General features: G+C 44.0%; 1 protein-coding gene across 1 annotated transcript in view; it reads left to right on the plus strand.

Annotated features, from left to right (window-relative positions):
• ADAP1 (ArfGAP with dual PH domains 1) overlaps positions 1 to 19,884 on the plus strand; it is a 1,143,511-nt gene that overhangs the window by 1,108,827 nt on the left and 14,800 nt on the right. The window contains exons 9-10 of the mRNA XM_069647219.1: positions 1,009 to 1,080; positions 2,692 to 2,920. Coding sequence (XP_069503320.1) covers positions 1,009 to 1,080; positions 2,692 to 2,920 — 301 coding nt within the window. The remainder of the gene's footprint in view (positions 1 to 1,008; positions 1,081 to 2,691; positions 2,921 to 19,884) is intronic.

Genomic DNA, 19,884 nt, shown 5'->3' on the forward strand with positions numbered 1-19,884 from the left:
TTTTTGCACTTTTTTACCATCTCCTGTAAAAGGTCCCTGCCAGGGTCTTGCGCCTGGAAATTGGCTGTTTTTGTGTGAAATCAAGAAGCATTTGCATATATTTTGGTATAGATTGATATCACACAAGCTTTACTGTGCCTGTACTGAAAAACCCAATAACTATAAAACAACAAAACACTTAGGAAATTGAGGATATCATAAAATGCAGATGAATGTTCCAAATAAAGAAAAGTTAAACAGGGGGACTTGAGGAATCCGAAGCAGAAGTGTTTATGCTGTTCCATACCGCTGTAATGCTAGTAACCTTCACTCGTGGGAAGACAGAGCCGGGCCAAATACCGCGAGACTTCAAGATCTGCTGCAGGGCTGCCTGTGGACATTGCAATGGCCATGGCCTCACTAAGTGCCTAGCACCTTTCCCCTCTGAACGAAGACAGAAGGCAGAAGAGACCAGAATACCACGTGTGTATCAGAAGAGTTGGGGCCTAATACATAGAACGTTTAGCGTGGAGCAAAGTGACTTTGCACTGCCAACAAACATGTTCCACCAGCTTTTTGTGTGAATTAGGCCCATTTAGCACAGTGCAAAGAGTACTTTTCCAGTGCTGAATTACTTTGCTCCGCAAAAATTCACTTTGGACCGCTCCGAGAATTAGGCCGGAAGAACGTGTTTGTTGGCAGTGCAAAGGCACTTTGCTCTGCGCTAAACGTTCCATGAATTAGGCCCTTGTACTTACATGCGTGCGTGAACGTATAGTGGGGAAGCTTGGGTCCTGTTTTTATTGATTCTGTGCACCACTAGGCGTAGGCAGCTCATGCGCGCTTGGCGACAGATTGAAATTCCACTTCGATGTTAACAAATGTGAACCTACGCTTATATATAGATATATATATATACACAGCACTCGAAGCTCGCGTAAATACGGCCTCTGCCTTTGCTGACATTTCTGTGGTGTCCTTTGCACGAGTACAGCATCCGTAATCTCGTTTGCCGCCTTTTTCTTATAGCACACGGAAGGCTTCAAGAAGAGGTGGTTCACTCTCGACGACAGGCGGCTCATGTATTTCAAGGATCCTCTGGTAAGACCCAGCTGCGTTCTCGTGTTTGATAATGTGCACTTACGGTTCATCCATTTGAGTCATAAAAACAGCAAATAAGAAAGGGTGTCCTCTCGCTGCTGGGCCCTAGAACAACTCTCTGCAATCCAGAGAGCGTTGCCTTCTTTGTTCTTGTATCTAGTGAATGGACTAGTCTTGTGGCTAGTATTGTCAACCCCGTCACTTGAACCCCTCCTCTCATTTATCACTCATTCTTGTATCGCTTCCTTTTTCCGGCTATCTCTCATAGCGCCTTCCTTGCCACCTTCCATTTACCTTTGTATTGTCTGTTTCCAGTGTGTGTGGGAGTCCTTCGTTCATTTCACCCTTCCCTTTGCTTCCAACACTCTGAGGTGTTGACCTGTCTATTAAGCATCCCCTTACTTTATATTTGATTTTGTTTGTTTGTCTACCTTTACCTCTTTTTTGTATTCCCACTCTCCATGTTATCTGTGTTTCGTGCCCCTTTGTATATTTTGAGCCAATTCTTTTCTTTTGCAATTTGTATTTTGTTATTTTTCTAATTCAGCAGATTTTTGTTGTCCCTTAATTCTATCTTTCTTTCATGTTCTATCGACTGTATGCAGGAGCTCTAGTTACAAATGTTGGCCTTTCTATAACCCAAAAGTTGATTTTCGATTTTGCTGTTCTCTTTTTGGATATTGGACTTTTCTAATCCCTTTTTGTATTTTTATTCCACCTCTTTACTTTTTCAATGGCTCCCTGTGCACGACGAGTAACACGACGAGTAACTCTGAATTATGCCGGGACGGAGGCTATGATATTCACTTTAATAACTCCGATTTACACCTGGCTTAATCTTGCTCCTAGTGACTTCTTTGTGAATTCAAAGCTCTCTCCAGGAGTAAGTGAAGAATAATTTAGAGTTGCTACTGGGAACGTATTTGTGAAACAGACCCTAAGATTGTTCAATCAAGGCTGTTAGTAAAGAGGCAGGACTGAGATCAATGTCACCACAGACACACCCTTTTCTGTTAACCTGCACTCCCTCTTGCTTTGAGATGCACTTCCAAGCATCTGCAATTCAGGCGTCTTCTGAAAACCCTCCTCTTTTCATAAAAACTGGATTCATTAGTTGTGCTTGATGTCTCTAGCGCCAAGATGCCTGCGGGCCTACGAGCGCTTTATACAATTGTTAACATAACATAACCACTATGCCACTCCTACTCCAAGCTTAATGGTGGTTCGGCACTGAGACTGCCATGCAAGAAACCCATATCTGGATTTGCAGGAAGGGCCTGATTCTCAAAGCGTTTTTCAATGGGGTTTTACCATTGACAGACTCTTCATCAATCAGGTTCTACATAGCTGATCAGTGTTTTTGGTTATACAAAGCTATCGTTATGTATACATGCATACACACAGATATATATATATATATATATATATATATATATATATATACACATACAGCTTGCTTTGTTAAACTCCCTTTTGCAACGGGGGCCATAGGCTTCCTGGTACCATTGCCTTTGCTTTGAACACAACCTAGCATTATTTCCTCGAATGCCAGAAGGAGTCGCGTTCCGCGTGCAAGTTCCAGATGTGTAATCTCTGTGCCTGCTTTCCTAGGATGCCTTCGCCAGAGGTGAAGTGTTCGTTGGAAGCAAAGAAAATAGCTACAAGGTACTGAAAGGACTTCCTCCGTCAACGCAGGGAAATCACTGGCAGCATGGAATCACCATAGTAACCCCAGATCGGAAATTCCTCTTTGCCTGTGAGACGGAAAATGACCAACTGGAGTGGATGGCCGCTTTCCAGGTTGTTATCAGTCGCCCCATGATGCCCCAGGAATATGCAGGTAAATGTGGGCACTTCATACCGCTTGCAAAGCAGCTGTGGAGGGTTTCGGTCATAATCTCCCCACCACAAATCTCCCCGTAACATAATATCGACCGAAAAACCTCCCTGTTTTAATCCCGAAATGCGCTTAGCAGCTCCAAATCACAATATTGACATGAAAAGAAATGTCTTGGGGGCAGTTGCTCGATCGTGCGCTTGTCCAAACCTTTCAATGTCAATATTATGAACGTGGTAATTATTTCTGCATGTCGATATTATTGCTGAGACGAGCTGTTTGTGTCTAGAGTAGGCATAGGTGAATGTGTGGAGGTTATGATATGATATGATACGTTATTTATGACGCGTTTAATACCCAGAGGTTTCTAAGCGCGGGCCCGGGGATCCAACCTGTGTTGCTCCGTGTCGTCTTGCTTCCAAGGTGAGCACCTTGCTGCTGTGCTATCCTCCCGAGAATGGACAGCATACTGACACATTTTGCCTCATTTTAGATCTGTTATGATTTGACTCTGCTTATCTATTTTCATATGTTGTGTTATTAATGTTGAATTGATGAGAACAAGTTTCTTAGTCCAAAGCTACAGTGGAAAAGTCTGGCAACCAAGGTTGAGCATTACAACTCAGGCCAGCAGGAATTTAGTTGAAGATTGGAAAGCCTCCTGCCATATTCTGTGCCTAAAGATATCGCAGTTCAGCTGAAGGAGATTACCTTTTTAATCAACATGGCGTACATTCTTGCTGTGCTAGACTCCTGCGCCTGAATCAGCAGAGGACTAGTAGATGCAGGGGCCTTCCCATGCCTCCTTCAGTGGCAACAATCAGCAACCCTAACAGCCCATCCAAGAAATAGAAGGACGTGCTGACAGGGGTGGACTGGGAACTAAAAGAGGCCCTGGAAATAATTACTGAGGACCAAAAGAGGCCCTGGAAATGAAGTTCAAAGTGGCCCCACACGACACGTTTTCAGCAAGCTCATTAGTAGGCGGCAAGAGTTACGACTCACTGGGCGATGGGAGAAGGAATGCGATCAGCAGGGAACTATCCTTTTAGTTGTGTCTCCTGAAGGTGGTGTCAGCTACCTGTATAAGAAATAACCATTGATGTGTATGTGGGCGTGTCCCGCTTTTCTCGGCATTTGTACAAAGAGACGCAGTGTGGGCTGGTGCATGCTGTCTGTATCATTATTACTATCTAAACTCTGGTGATGCAAAACGGCCATTTCTGCCTGATAACATATGGCTCTGGAAGGCAATTGATTGTTTGCAACTATCAAGCAGCGCCTAGATTCCCGAAAAACTCTTAACCAGGTGCTCCTTCAGACACTGGATTTCTAATCAATGCAACTTTCCATGCATACAGCCCTGAATTAACTTATTTATTGTCGAAAAAAGTTAAAGACTGTTCGTTACATGTTGTTCATTTTGTTGGGACGAGTTGTAGGCTATTGTCAAATATAAAGTTATAAGGTAAAACATGTATGAGCGGGGGGGGGGGTGCATGCCCATGGGAATGGCAAAACTGTTGGCTGTGCCAGCTCCTTTTTTGATGTGAGCTAGACATTAAGCCTGGATGGGTGTAACGAAATAACTTCTGCTCTGCAGGATATAGTGGCTAAAACCGCCCGCTGAGCCCCACACTACCATGAAACCACCAGTGATCCCAACCATAAAGGTGAAACAGGTCCTGCCTGAAAGGTACCTCCTTCGCCTTATGTGGTAGCACAGGGCTGAGGGCAGAGTTTATCTTCAGGAGGGGTGTGAGCTCATGGCAGAAGTAACAGAGAACTTAAGTGGAACGTTCCAAAATCAAAATAAAAGAATGTCTAATCATTGTTCCATAAACATATATAAACAAACAATGAAATGCAATCAACTAATTAGGAAATACTAGAAACACCCAGCCCTGTAAAAGAAACACAGATAACGTAGCATTTTTTTAAAGGGCACATCTGGGTAGATGGGCAGGGGTGTTCAGGCAATAGATTGGCTACCATACCACTGTTCAAGGATATGTATTTGAAGACAAAGGTAGAGACGGGGGCTTAAAATTCACCCTGGTCCCAAAATGTGAACCAGGGAGACAAGGCCTCTTCACAGTACCTTTATTTGTTTGTTTGTTTGTTTATTCATTTGTATTGCACGCCAGACCCGAGGGTATCAGGGCTCAGAAGGTTGCAAGAAGGTTCACAGCTTAATCATTGTGCTGGTGGTCAACAGCGTTAAGCTACAGTTGAGCCACTGTCAATGAACTCCCACCGCTGGTAGGTGCCAGAGTTGGTTCGAAGATGTGGGATCCCGATGAGTTGAGTCGACTTTCAAGGTGGCGAGATGATTACTTTCAATGGTTTGGGGCAGCAGTCATGTTGGCGGTGAGATGATATCCCTGCTGGGTCGAGTTGGCATTTGAGACGGGTGAGTTGAGGGATTCCAGAAGTCAAGTAGATGCTCTGATCAAGTGCTCCCATGATGCTGAGCCTGCGATGGGGTCATGACGAGCTGGTTCATTTCAAAGAGTCCAGCCATTAAAAATGCAGCACGTGTTTTGAAGGTTTGTAGAGTGCCAAAAACAGCATGGTGGGTCCTGCAGTGACTCGAATGGTGTTGTGCATGGTCAATCCAGCTTGACGATGTCGCGAGGTGATAAAACCTCTTCAGGACTTCTCAGATGCTGGGAGGTCCAATCCAGGGGCCCCAGGACAAGGTGAGTCCTTCTGTTTTGCACTCCCACTCTAGGGAGTTGGCTGATACCTTAAGAACTCCTTCACCTCAAGTGCAGTAAACAGTGCCACAGCCAGCAGAGAGGCCGTGGTCAACAGCAGTTCACTCCCAAAGTTGCATGGGGATGGTTAGGGGAAAGAGCTTTATTCTGCCTTGGGTGCCTTCTGTCCTCACATCCCTTTCAGAGGACTTTGGGATAGACTGTATACCCAACACAGGGCAAGTGGAAAATCCAAGAAGGGGAGGATTTCCACTACTTATTAAGGCAAAATGTCACAGGGGATTGGTCCAAAGCAAGCCTTTTGTAAGGGGTAAAATCCAGGCTTCCAGGCAGGAAATTAGGCGGGAGTGGAGCAGAGAGTTCTAATAGAAATCAAGATGGTGGAACAATGCTCTCAGCCCATCTAACCATGTCTCTTGACTTCAAAGGGTATCATTGGTCAGCACCCTGGTGGGAGAGTGGCTTTGTTAAGTCACTGTTGCCTTTGAAGCCCCGGTTCCCATGAGAACACTTGGGGGAAGTTCTTGCGCCTTAGGAGAAAAGTGTTGGCCTTCCTACGCGGGCTAAAAGAAGCAGAATCTTGGTCATTGTTCCATATGGCAGTTGTGGAGACAGGCCAGACACTAATACACATCAGTACTGTGAAAGCTGGGCCCTGCTGACAGAGCTAGGTCTAGTGTTATATCAAACTGCTGTGGATGTATAACTGTGTGTTCTTAGTAGTCATCATGTCCCAGCCAGGCATGGTGTATTTTTGAAGATTTACATTCCAGAAGACTGACAAAGATATACGATTATTACATTTGGGATCAGAGGTACAGAGGATTTAAACTCCAGCTTTGCCTGTAGGGCTTTGTGTTCCAGCAGCTGTCAGGAAGGCACATGTGGCCTTTGAACCTTCCTTGTACCACAGCAGTGCTGGTTCTGAAGTTGCCAGGAGGCTGTTTCAGCAAAATCACGTGTGCAGAATACTTTTGGCATGGAGCATTGATTAAAGGGGATTCCAATTTGCAGACCTCCCATTCAGAAACACAATTACCTGCATTATTTTATATTAATACAAATTAAAAAGCTAGGACTTTCACATCGTTGCAAGTGGCATACTACCACAGTGAGAATCAGGAGTAGCGTTTCTACAGATAAAGGGTGGGTAATGCTAGGCATAGCCAGAAAAGGTGTTTAGAAAGTAGCAACAAAAGTAACAAAAAAAGTTGTGTAAAACAGAGCACCATTTCGCATCTGCAATGAAACAGTATCGAATTAGGCCATATTTATTGACTTGGCTCTCTTTTTTTTCATTAATGTCAGTTATTTAGATGCACTGATAGTTGTGTTAACAGTAGTAGTGTCAGCAATATGTTTATTCTTGGGCCGTAGACATATACAAACACAAACAAAAAACTAAAAGTTAAAATCCATAGATCGTAATAATAATACAAGTTGTACAATTGCATAAAAACAGTTATCACAATCACACGCGCCCTTAATGGCATTCACAGTCTAGGTGGATTCAAATAGACCATCCTAAAATCAACCTTTTTTTGGTCCTAATTCTTCCCAACAAGTCAATGTGGGCAACCATCCCCCTTTCCTATAGACACTACGTCTTCCATGAATGCCTACTTGCCAGCATAATACTTATACTCTTAGACATATGTAGTTAATAGAAAAGTGAAGTCACTGAGCTTGTTCCAGGAATTTAGTCCTTCTTCCCCAAGATCGGCTTATGCATTCAGCTGCAGCAAAGGCCACGTTTCTTTGGGTGATGGGCTTTCAAAATGTAAGGGCTTCTCATGTTGTTATAATGCTGCTTCCTCTCATACATCGCCTTAGCCATTTTCCAACTAACTACAAACAGATTTTCATATGGGCACACAGGTAACGGGTACTTCCGATCTGCATCCATCAACACCAAAGGTTTCTGCTTCTGCCTTTGTGCTGTCCGATTAACACACCCAACCCTCCTTTCTTACAGAGCCATGCACAGCAAGGTTAAAAGTATTGGCAGCAGGGTTCTACATAAGACCTCTTTAAATTATTTATTTATTAATTTTATTTTTCATTTATAGCAGCGCACCAACCCCTGAGGCATCTAGGTGCTAGTTAGAGTTACAAGTGGGTTTAGAAGTTGCAAGGTGATTGCAAGAAAATATGACAGTCTTTCAATAAAACAAAATCAAAGATACAATATAGTGCATTGTGATTAGCGTCTCAAGGAGAGCAAATACGACATGCGCTGCCTGCTGGGTCCTGGTTAAAGTACATTGGTGTATTGGGGACACATCAGGCTAATATAGAGAATAGTAATACCATGAGGCATATACGGAGGCATATAGGGATGGTTACAGTTACAAGTGGGTTTATGTCAGGTTCCGACCTGGTCGTGTGTCGATTCGTTCTTTCCCTCAAGGAAATAACCATCAGAGCGTGAAACAACGCTTTCATAAACACAGTGGATACGGGTTGTCATGGAGACTCTGACGTCCATTACGTTCTCCGCACTACAGACTTCGTTAGGGGCGTGATTTCCATGGTAAACTATTTAAACACTTCCGGGTTGTTCAGTCCACGCTTCTTATTTTGTAATCAGCCGCGACTACCTCTTCTTCGTATCTTGTATCCTGAGTGCTTTTGTCTTACCCGTGTTCCCTTCCCCGCTACCTTGATTATCCTTGTGACCCGGACTGCTTACCAACCATCCTTTGTCTGTTGATTTGGAATTGTTTGTCATCTTGTGCACCGAACTCGGACCGCTTACTTACCATCCTTTGCCTGCTGAATTGGAATTGTTTGTCATCTTGTGCACCGAACCCGGACCGGTTACTTGCCAACCTTTGCCTATTGAATCAAATTTGTTTGTCTTTTCATGCACCTAACCCGGACCGCTCCAACTACACTCTTACCTGTCTAACGGTTTGGATTTGCCTGACCTTCACTGGCTATACTTCCAGCACGCTCTGTGACACGCCTATTCATCAAACTGGTCCCGGAACGTGGCTTCTTGTTTCATCTCATCAAGGAATACCTCCCAACCATTCAGGTTACTCCATTGTTTGTCCTGAGAACTTACCAACTACACCCCAGTGTACTCAGAAGAGAAGCGCTGAACTTGAGATTGCCATCCTGCGCTAAGTCGTTAGGCGTTCTCGTGCCCGCGGGATAGGATTTGGACTAGAGACTGCCTCATTCCGTTTAGGCATCCTAGTGCCGTTGGTTCAGGTACTAGTACACTGGGTGTTCACTTGGTGCTACCTCACTATCAGGACAAGTGGTAAGTCTCCCGCTTCCTTGCATCTTACTGTTCTTTAAATCTTTTGCTAAGCACCATCTCATTTCTTATGTTTTCTTAGACCGCATCTTGACCCAGTCTTGCCTATACCATTGACCACAGCACGTTGGAATCCTTGTCTCATCAGGTCCTTTCTTGTTGACTATTTCTACTTACCTGTTATATGGTTGCTTGACTCTGTATCTAAGTTATTCTTCTTGTTTCCCTGCAGAGCCTGGACGTTCGTGTGGTCTTCCTTATCTTTTAACTAATTGATCCCTCTGTACTTACCTTGTGTGTTCAGAGGGTTACATTTGTAGAAAGAATTCTCCGACTACACTACGGGTCCAAGCTTGGTTCCATCATTACGGATTCTGAGAGTTCTGACAGTTTACAAGTTGCAGGTTACAGGGCGGAAATATAATAGGTTGTTCCAAAAAGAACAAAATCACAGATACTACGAAATACAAGAAATTGTGATTTGCGTCTCTAGGAGAGAGAATAGGACATGCCCTGCCTACTGGGTCCAGGTCAAAGTATGCGGTTATAGCAGGGAGAAAGTAGGCTAATATAGGGAATAGGCATACCAAGAGGAATATAGGGATGGCTACAGTTACAAGTGGGTTTACAAGTTGCAAAGTTACAGGAAAATATGACAGTCGTTCTATAAAACAGCAAAATCCATGATGCAATGAAGTGCAAGACATTATGATTAGCATCTCTAGGAGAGAGAATAGTTCATGCCCTACCTGCTGGATCCAGGTGAAAGTACAGTGGTATAGTGGGGGCACAGCAGGCTGATATCAGAACAGTAGTACAAGGCACAGGCTGGAATAGCCACACCCCGATGGGTGGGGGCTATATAAGCGCTGCAAGCGATGGAATCAAAAGTCAAGGGTAAGCTGTTAGAAATGCTGTAGTATATACAGGATGGGGATAAGAATAGTCAGGTACTGCAAGAATACCAGTAAGTATGCCCAGGTAGTAGATTGGGAATAGAAGGATTAACCTAGTCATCGGATGAGGAGCAGGGCACATACCTTAGTGAGCAGTTGAGCCGGGGGGGCTGCCTGGCTCTTACAGACCCAGACAAGGGTAGATGAGGCCCTTAAAGGTGGCCTTTTGAGGTGGCCGGCTTCGGCTGCTATCTCCCTTAATCAGATGTTGTTAAATATATCCCCAGCAAATCTGCTGATTGCAGAGACAGGATTGCCTCAGAACGTTCCCCAGAGTCACTGGGGAGGCCGCAGCAGCCATTTTTGAACATGGCAGATGCTCCAAAAAATGAATGCAAGCCACCAGGGCTTACCTGGTGAAAGTCAAAGTCCTGGGCATGAATGTCTTCAATGCACACTGGATGTGCACGTGCAGTGGACCAGACAAGGGTAGATGAGGCCTTAAAGGTGGTCCTGTGAGGGGGCTGGGTTCGCTTACTGGCTCCCTTGGTTGGATGTTGTTAATTAAATATAGGATGGGGATAGTGTGAGAGGATTGCCCCTTTTGACTTCCTGTTTTTCAAATAAATAAAGATGTACTATTCCAAGCCAACCACTAGATGAATGGACTATGCAAAGCATGTGAATATAAGCAAATTCACTAGGCTCAGAAATCCATACATTGCGGTCAAGATGGATTTTCACAATCAGCCCTGTGGAAATATTGTGAGGCCACCCTAAGCTTCTCTATTGTGGTGAATATGTACAGACACTACTGTCTAGCCAAACTGTCTGTGTAGTAGGACTGAGCCACAAGGTTTAGACTTAGGAAGTGTGCTAGTGGTGAATGGTTCAGTTAGGCACACACAGCACTTTTAATACAAGATCGGCAGAATGGAGAAAACAGTTATTTATTTAGGCCTTAGACAGACTCGTAACTATGAAAAACCACAGGTAACACTAAACCATTGACTATTATATTACACTCACTTTGCTGCCCTCTTCTAAGAGCACCAATACTATTACATTTAGAATACAGTTAGATCATTTTCAGAATACTGTAGGATAGCAATGCAAGTGAATAACAAGAGCCACTTAAGTAACCACTTTGAGAATCAATATGTTAAAAATAAAGTTGTTGGAAACATCAAAAGTGCCTGATAAATGTAGCCACTACACTTGCCCATGAGTCACGGGTCCCAATGCAGTTCTCTTCAGAAGACTAGGAGTCTTCAAGATTATGAAAAAGAATATGCAAAGCCGCCAGGCAGTGTGTGTCTCGAAGTTAAATTGAAGAAAACGTCTTTCCAGAGCCTCTCCCAAGCCAACCACCATAGGGGAAGCACAGGGGAGGGTCCTTGACCAGAGGTCCAGTGATCACAGGCACGTCAGGGGGATTCCCTCCACAGATTCCCATGGGATCCCCACTCTCCCTGCTCGTTTTAAACTTTATCCCCACGCCCCCCAGATAACAGCATTGTAACAGTGATTTCACTTACTGCTGTGTAAGATGCTAAATGATGTAATTAACGTGGAAAATGTACAAAAGCTTATATGTGTTTGACTGTTGGATTAGTTCCCTTTTTACACGTGGTTGGATCATGGGATCTCAGTGAAAATCAGAACATGTCATATTTGGCTCACAATAAACCCTATCACTCGGATCCGAATTAATAACATCCCTGGTATAATGGAATTTTTCCAGTCGTATGTCCTACATGTACATATCTAGTGGTAAATGAAAAGTTTGGATTTTGATTAATCTGTTGCCAATGCATTCTTCTAGATGGTTTAGCATTCACAATCCACAATCTTTGACTGATAATTAAATACATGATGAATTTAAACGACTATCTTCCATAATGGTCAAATAACCAGATATTCCTGTTATGCTTGTAGGTGTATATGCTATGGAAGTCACTGGTTATGGTTTAAGTTATTATGTTAATATGTTAATATGTCTTGTCATGCCAGTGACAGGAATCAAAAAAACTTGTGAGCGCAATGTCGACGCTCTTTATTCAGGGATTCTTGGAGTGGGGTTCTACTCTCTCCCCAAGCCCTCCTGTTCTCGCCGCCGTCCTCTTCCAAAACACTCCAGTCCCCACTCTCCTGTTTCTAGCTCCAACTCCCAGCACTATCACTTCCAGAATGAGCTTGTGGGCTTTCATAGGCCTTCACACCACTTCCAGCCTCTTTCTGGTAAAAGAAGATTCAGGTGGGTTGCCTGGGATGGGGATTGGCTGACTTTCTCTGCCCTCTGTGATGGCTTAGAGATCTGCTGTCAGACCTGCGATTGGCTTGTCGCTTCCACTGGGCAGTCTTCTCTCTGTCTGCCACATCTGGCCCTGCCTTGGGGAAAAGGAACTCTGGTGTGCATCTTCAGGCAGCAGTGGTAGGGCTGGCCTGGTGGGTCCCACTTATGAGGATCACTTCCAGTTCTGATGTGGGACTTGAGGCAGGGTAGCCCCTCCTCTAAGGTTGTCTTTTCTCTGACTGTCCCACCATAACTCTGTATATTTCCAAATAATTTCTTTTCCTAAATGTATGAGGGCAAAGGCCTTGAAAGACGGATGGCTGGTTGAATGTAGAGGGTTGAATGTAGAGTTTCCTTTTCTAATACAGGGCCCTCTCTTGGCTCCTTTAGGTTTAGGTGGGATTGCGAAACACACACATGGGCAGCCGACGTGCAGGTTCTGTGCGACCGCCATTTCTCAAAGTCCTTAAAGGGGGTTTAAAGCTGCAGCTTCAAGAGAAGCAAAATAAATGTATTTGGGGGGGGAGGGCGGAGCATAATTTCCCTTATGCCATATGGTCTCTGCTTCCCAACTGTAGGAGCTGTCCTCTTAAAGGAGCCCTATCACTGGATAGCCTCATTCATCAGTCCCTTGCCCTGAGACAGAGTCTACGTTGGGGTGACCAGGGTTCCTTCCCTCACCACCCATGGGCCCATGGTCTGTTAGCTTTGGGGGGGTCCCCTTGATGAACGTCACTCAGCGTTCTGAGATCAAGGCAGGAGGCTTTGTTACAGGCTGCATTTAAATGTTTATTATGTATTTGGATAGGGTACGTGGTGTGTTGCAGCGCCATGCGGTTAAATAACCAGTTTTTCAACTCATCATACCGTAAAGTGTTACTGAGTAATGGGCATTCTACCTGATATCATTTAGACAACAATATGGACAAGGAATTTCTCCATTTAAATTCTATGGGACATATATTTATTAAATATACATGATCCTGCTGTGTCAGCCTGTTGAGGGGTGGGCTCCTTCTGCAGAATTGGTTGCCTCCATTAAAATCCTAAGAAGCAGTGAGCAGCCGAAAAGGACACACATAATGTATCGGGAGTGGCAGCACAACGGTAAAGCAGCCAGTTACATTGCTGACATTATGTACACTTTTACATAATGGTATCCTTAGATAGGCAGAGTGTCCCATCTAAATGTTGGCTTAATTGATGATACTTGTATCACTATTAATCTTTTGAATTATTGCTACCTGGTTACAGGGCTTCGGCTCTCCACGGGGACCTTTAGGATGCATGATAAGCTTGTGAATCGACCATTGAGGTGCTTCAGATAGCCGTAAAACCACCGATTTGCTTGGTGTTGCGAGTTGCACTACGTATGATCCCTATACATTAGTAACAATCTGTGCATTACATCCTTGCTGTGCAGTCCTTGCCTCTGTATTGCAAGCCCGTGGTTATTCTTTCTCTTGCTGCTAAAAGGTTGTCATTTCGCTGTTGTTAGCGAGGACTGCCTTGGTGTCTGGAATGTAAATCCAGTGCTCTACGAGGTGCTGCAGTCAAAGCTCTCCGTGCTATCCTTGTTCCTGGCAATCAGGGGGTTCTGTGCTGGAAACCTTTAGCCATGTGGGTGATCTTCTCTGTGATCTTCCTGCCAGTGTGTTGTCAAGGGGTATTTCATGTCTTGGTTTTTGAAGGATCTGATACGCCCTGAGATAAGTCAATGGACTGCTCGGATTGCACTTCCAACATAATTACGGTTGCAAACATAGATGATCTCATAGATGACAAGGATCAACTTGGAGCTGATTGCATTACCTATTGTAAATTGTTTAAGGCCTGTGAACTGTAGTTATTTTGTCTTAATCGTATCATAGTTATGCATGCTGTAACTGCTGCATTTGTGGGAACCTAAAGGTTTTGTCAGTATCTACGCTCCCCTCTTTTCTTTGTTTTTGCAGATGACTGTGGCATGAAAAAATTCAGAGCGTTGATGCCAGATTTTTTCCTACCCATTCTCTCACCACTTCAGCCAAGCTGAGACCCAACCCCAATGCTTTTTAAGCACCTTACATAACTGGTGTGCTTTGCATTGTACTCATTTAGGAATTTTACCAATTCTGCATTGGTGTTACTCATTTTTCTGTGTGAGTAGAGACGATCTGGCGCGAGTAGCCACGGCTACTTTGGTCTTCTTAATGATAGTCATAGACTATGGTTTGCCATACACTCTGCCGGTGATTGTTTAGATTTCTTGTTGATGTATTACTACAATGGGCCTCATTACAAGTCAGGCAGTAAGGGGTTAATGGTGCTGGTAAAGGTGCCGGCGCCGTCAACCCCGTACCGCCTGATTACGAGGTCCCCTCACGGGACCTGGTCTGCACATCTGGTTTCACCAGGCGTGCAGAGCGGGTCCCGCGAGGGGAAGAGGGAGCAAACAACGGGCCGCTCGTAATCGGCCCGTTGTTTGCTCCCTCTCCCATTCCCATTCAGCAGTGCAAAGTCACTTTGCACCGTACAAAAAAATTGCATCAGTCAGGCCCTTAGTGGGGTTTTTTCGGTACACACTCACCTTTCTATTTATTTTTGCATCCTCAATTTACAAAAATACCTCTATTCGAATCATTCTCGAATGTCACAGTAAGTCATCAAATAATGGGCAATATTCACCATGTACATTCAACCCATCAGGACCTTGCCTTTGTTGCTCTCTCCCAGCAGGTTTTACATTTTGTTGCCGGTGCTGGAAAGAATGGTGGAAAATGCTCTGGATGGGGGTCTAGAGCCTCAATGGTCGATGAACCCACAATTAGTGGAGGACAGCAGATTAGAGACTCCGCCCCAAGGAAGTGTCTTCCATCGGCACGCAGGCTGGTTGGTCTAGGCTGAACTGTCAAGCCCCGCCTCACCCCACTCCTCCCGCAAGCAGACATATTCAGTGAGGCCTTTCACAGAACTTCCTTCTAGGGGCCTCTTCATCTCACAAATACACTGGGGCAATGGCCCACTGTGAACTCAACTTAGTGCTGAAAATGTGACTAGTTATGTACTGGTTGAAGTTCCAGTAAAGTAACTTAATATGGGTGGTTTTTGACAAAATGTATGTCGACCAACAGATAATCAACATCATCATTTGCGGAGACCTAAATGCAAAATGCAAAGAAAAGGAAAACAGCTAACAGGTTCGTTAAGCGAAGAACGTGGGTCCAAATGGCTAAAACTAATGAACCCACGCAACTTCCACAATGTAGCAGAACTCCAACAGGGTCCACCCCAGCCACCTACTTGGGAGCGCAAGAGTTCCGCGGACACCCAGGACTATATTTTTGTGTCACACTGCTTGCTACCTTTAATTTCTACATATAAGGTAATTAGAACCAATGAAAGTGATCAGAACCTCCTGACTATGACACTGAATACAAGTTGCCCGCAAAACTCCACGTATAACAAACACATTGAAGCAAACAGCCAACAAACGCGGCTCCGACTCACGACATCGAATAGCCGAGACCTAACACAAAGGTACAAAAACCAACATTGTGGAAACCCAAACATCAAAGCAACTGAAGCACTAAATAACAAACTTCTGCTATCAGAAAACAAAGTAAAGCCAACTTTAGTAAAAAAAAAATGAAACTGCGAAAAATCACCACGTATACAATAAGATGCTGGTGGACAGAAGAAGACAGTTAAGGCAAATGAAAAGGCAGGTGCTAAAACAAAATATACAACTTTCCAGGACCGCCTTCCGTGACGAATTGAGGAACTATAAATCATGGCTCAGAAACCATCGAATGAGTCTGTATCAAAGAGACGCAGAAAAAATGCTGAATATTGATTGTAACAAAAAAATCCAGAGAATTTTGGGCTTTAAATAAGAAAGTGGATCACCAAACAGATGAAAAACGTACTAATGCGGTATCAGAACATACATGGGTGATGTATTTTACAAGCACATTTAAGCCCCCTAAAGACTGAGCCTCTACACCCATGAAAGATTGCGACCTACCATGGGTTGACCTAACGGACAAAGTTGACATTAAAAGAGCAATCACAAAATTAAAAACTTCCAGAGCCCCAGGACCCGACGGTCTAACAAACGTAGACCTGAAACTCAACGCAGAAGTATGGACAACTTTCCTCAGCCAGATCTTCAGCCGCTGCAAGGAGTTACAATCCATCCCGTCCACATGGAGGTCAGCAGTGGTAGTACCAATATATAAAAAAGGAAACAGAGAAGGCCCGGCTAACTACCGTCCAATTGCCCTTTTGGACATCATCAGAAAGGTTTTTGCATCCCTTCTACTAGTGAGATTTCAGAATTGGGCAAAAGGTTCGCCTGGTGCAGATCCCATTCAAACAGGCTTTTTGAAGAACGCGGGCACATCAGTGAATATCTTGCTTCTGAATATACTAAAGTGTAACATCAAAGGTGGAGCCCCAAGAACTTTTCTAGCATTTATAGACCTGACCCAGGCGTTGACCAAGTCGGTCAGAAAAATCTCTGCAATAAGTTAGAATCTTGGAATTGCCCTCAGTCGCTGCTGGGTCCTGTTATTGCTTTGCATACCAACACCAACGTGCGAGTGCGTCTAAGTCAACATGGCACCCTCTCAGAAGAAATACCATCAAACAGGGGGGTACAGCAGGGTTGCCCATTGGCACCGGCTCTCTTCATCTGTTTTTTGGGAGACTACAAAGACTCTGAAAAACAAGTACGATCATTCCCTCCGAAAATAGGTAAATGCAGCGTATTGTGAATGCTGTACGCTGACGACATGATCCTCTTGGATCAAACTCCGATTGGACTACAGCGCCAGCTAAACAACCTGTCGCGCCACATGAAGGACAACAACTTAGAAATAAACAAGTCCAAGACGAAAACCTTAATAATGGAGAAATGCCCAAAAAAAACAGAAAAACTGACCTGGACCATTGAAAACACAACAATATAAACCGTCACCCATTTTAAATATATAGGAGTTACGATTCACAGTTCAAAGTCAGAAATAAAAATGCAACAGGCCCTATGGGACAAGACTCACAACTTAACGGCTCAAACCAGAGCAACAGACAAAGAATTTGGAAAATTATCTCTGACGCCAGCAATCCAGTTCTATAAAACAAAGGTTGTCCCTACCATCACGTATGGAATGGACGCGACTCTAAACCTGCCCGCGACAATAGGGCAGAAACTAGAAGGTCACTTCTGGAGATCAGTCTTAAATTTACCAAAATCGACTTCTGTTGCAGCAATTAGACAAGAACTTGGGTTACTTTCCCTGGCAACGACAGTAGAACTCAAGAGTATGCAGCTCTTCAGAAAAACCTTGATGAGTGATAGCCCTCCGCCTTACCAGGTGATCGCAGAAGAAATCAAAAGCGGCCGTTGCCAAATGCTAAATACATGGGTGCTAGCAAAGAAGCAACAACTAGAACAAATTGCATGCACTGAGGAGGATTTAATCTCCAACCCTCAGAAAGCAAAAAATAAAATGGAAGAATAGGACTGGATCCGGACTAATGAATCCGTAGTAGCAAACAAACTGTTGAAACATATTCAAAGGATTCCCAAAAAAATTAACCCCAAGCGTACTGTACTAAGTTTCCAGATAAATTACTCAGAAGCACTTTCATGTGAGCTCACCTCAATTTAGTACACACGCACAAAATGTTGCCAATAAGATCACTGTCAACTACCGACATATGCAGATTGTGCAATGATCAAGCCCAATTGGAATCCATAAGACACTTGTTGATGTCGTGCTCGGAAACCAGTCAGGTGCGTGCAATCTATCTAACGCCGCTGATCGGGGACTCAACAATGTGCGAAGAAGAACTGTGGTGGGCCCTGTTGATGTCAGGGGAAAAGTCTAGATGGACCATAGCTGCAGCCAAGATTTTGAAACACGCGATGCAGAAGCTAGAGGTCATCCAAAAAACAGTAGACTGAAAAGATTCTTGACCTCATCCCTCGCCATCTCTTGGAATTTATTTTATTTTTCGGACCTTGTAAAAATCAAACTGATTAAATATAAGTAAGTAAAAAAAAAAAAATATGGGTGGTTTTCACACTTGCCAAATGTCGAGATTTGAACCAGTGTAAGTAGCTGCATCATTTCTACACATGCAATGGCGTTATCACTGGGGATAACAGCAGTACTAATCTGGTGAATGTGATGCCATAACACCCACAAAGTTCCTGTTCTTGTGCCAGTACTAATACTGCACAAATTGGACCATTGAACCTGCATTGTAACTCCATCACAATGATTACATACGGATGATTCTACCTTTGATGACTTTCTGACGTTTCAGGCTTACTGCTTCAGCCGATAAGAAGCACTAGTAGTAAACCAAATTCCACCACGCGAGTGGCAAGGAAAAGCATCATTCTAACTCCAGTCCTTCGCACTCCCCTTTCTAATAGGGACATCCGCACCTTCTTTGCCAAAAGAAAGGAGTGTATGGTGGATGATGCTCCTGGCGGTATAGCAGTAGAGCGGGGGTCTGGAGCAGCGCCAGTGAGTTCTAGCAGCGGCCCACACATGGAGTCCGTCCTGCCAATTGTCTCTGATCTCGCCATCCTGGCTATAGCTGCCTCTCCTCCTAAAACAAACAAAAATATAAGTAATGCTGATCCTATGTCTCCGGTAGATAAGGACAGTGGGTCTTTGTCTGCGCCAGCCGACATTTCAATCCATGCCAGCTCATGCACACCTAGTCCGATTACAACAAACTATAATGTGCCGGGCTCCATGGATTCAACTATACAGTCCGTGCATACTACTGCGGACTCCTTTTTGCAACCAACGCCTAGGCGCAGACTGCCTCTTGCTCACTCAGACAATCCATCAGAAAATCTGGCCCTAATCGAAATCACATCGGCTGCGGTCAATACTACCATTTCTAGTATATTTAAACTGTTTGAAGCAATGGATTCGAAAATATCTTTTCAAAATAATCAAATCCAACATATACTAGATTGGACACTAATCAGCCTAATTCAAATGCAATTGCTCATGCATTACCTCTAATTAAAAAAATAATTTGTCCTATTGATCAGCCTAACGCTGAAGTGGTAACACTTTATGACTCCTGGACTAGCATAGAGGGGTAAGTCTGAAAAACAACGATCCACTGTATGTGTTGACCTGCGTGGTCCGTCTCTGGCCATTCCAAGCCAGAAACTGCATGCAAAACGCTTTTCTGTTAAATCTAAAGCTGTGCCTCGCAAATTGACTACAATAGCATCATCCAAGGTTACAACTCAACAACTTAGTGTTCCAACCAAGCACATACTGCCAACACAGTCAGCTGAAGTAGTAGCATCTTCTCTTAAATGTACTGCTGCAGTTTTCATACCAGCTAATTTAACTGCATCCAATAATACTCACCCATCTTGTGCTCATCCTAGTAATTATGCTCCACTGACAGAACTGATAGATCTAATTGGCTCCACATCTGAACAACTGTCTAATCATCAGACTCGAGTTGATCCCAGCGACTCCTTGATTACTGCAGGAGGTGTTAGATCGGCAATGCCAGTCAAATCTAAAGACTCTGCCGAAGAGAGAGACCTGCGAGAACGCACCTTAGCAATTAAAGCAGCAGTTGACGCCTATCTAGTACAGCGTCTAACTGGACCAATGCTGCCTAATTCCTCCCAGTATGTTGTAAGTGAGAAGGATTTGACTGCTGTTAGTACCATTCAACGTACCCACAATAATATTGTAAATGGGTCTCTAATTTGTAAACCAGTTGTTGAGGGTGTGAGCATGCTTAAAATG

Source organism: Ambystoma mexicanum, chromosome 2q, assembly GCF_040938575.1.
Source record: "Ambystoma mexicanum isolate Mex_15411 chromosome 2q, UKY_AmexF1_1, whole genome shotgun sequence".
Classification (NCBI taxonomy): Eukaryota; Metazoa; Chordata; class Amphibia; order Caudata; family Ambystomatidae; genus Ambystoma; species Ambystoma mexicanum.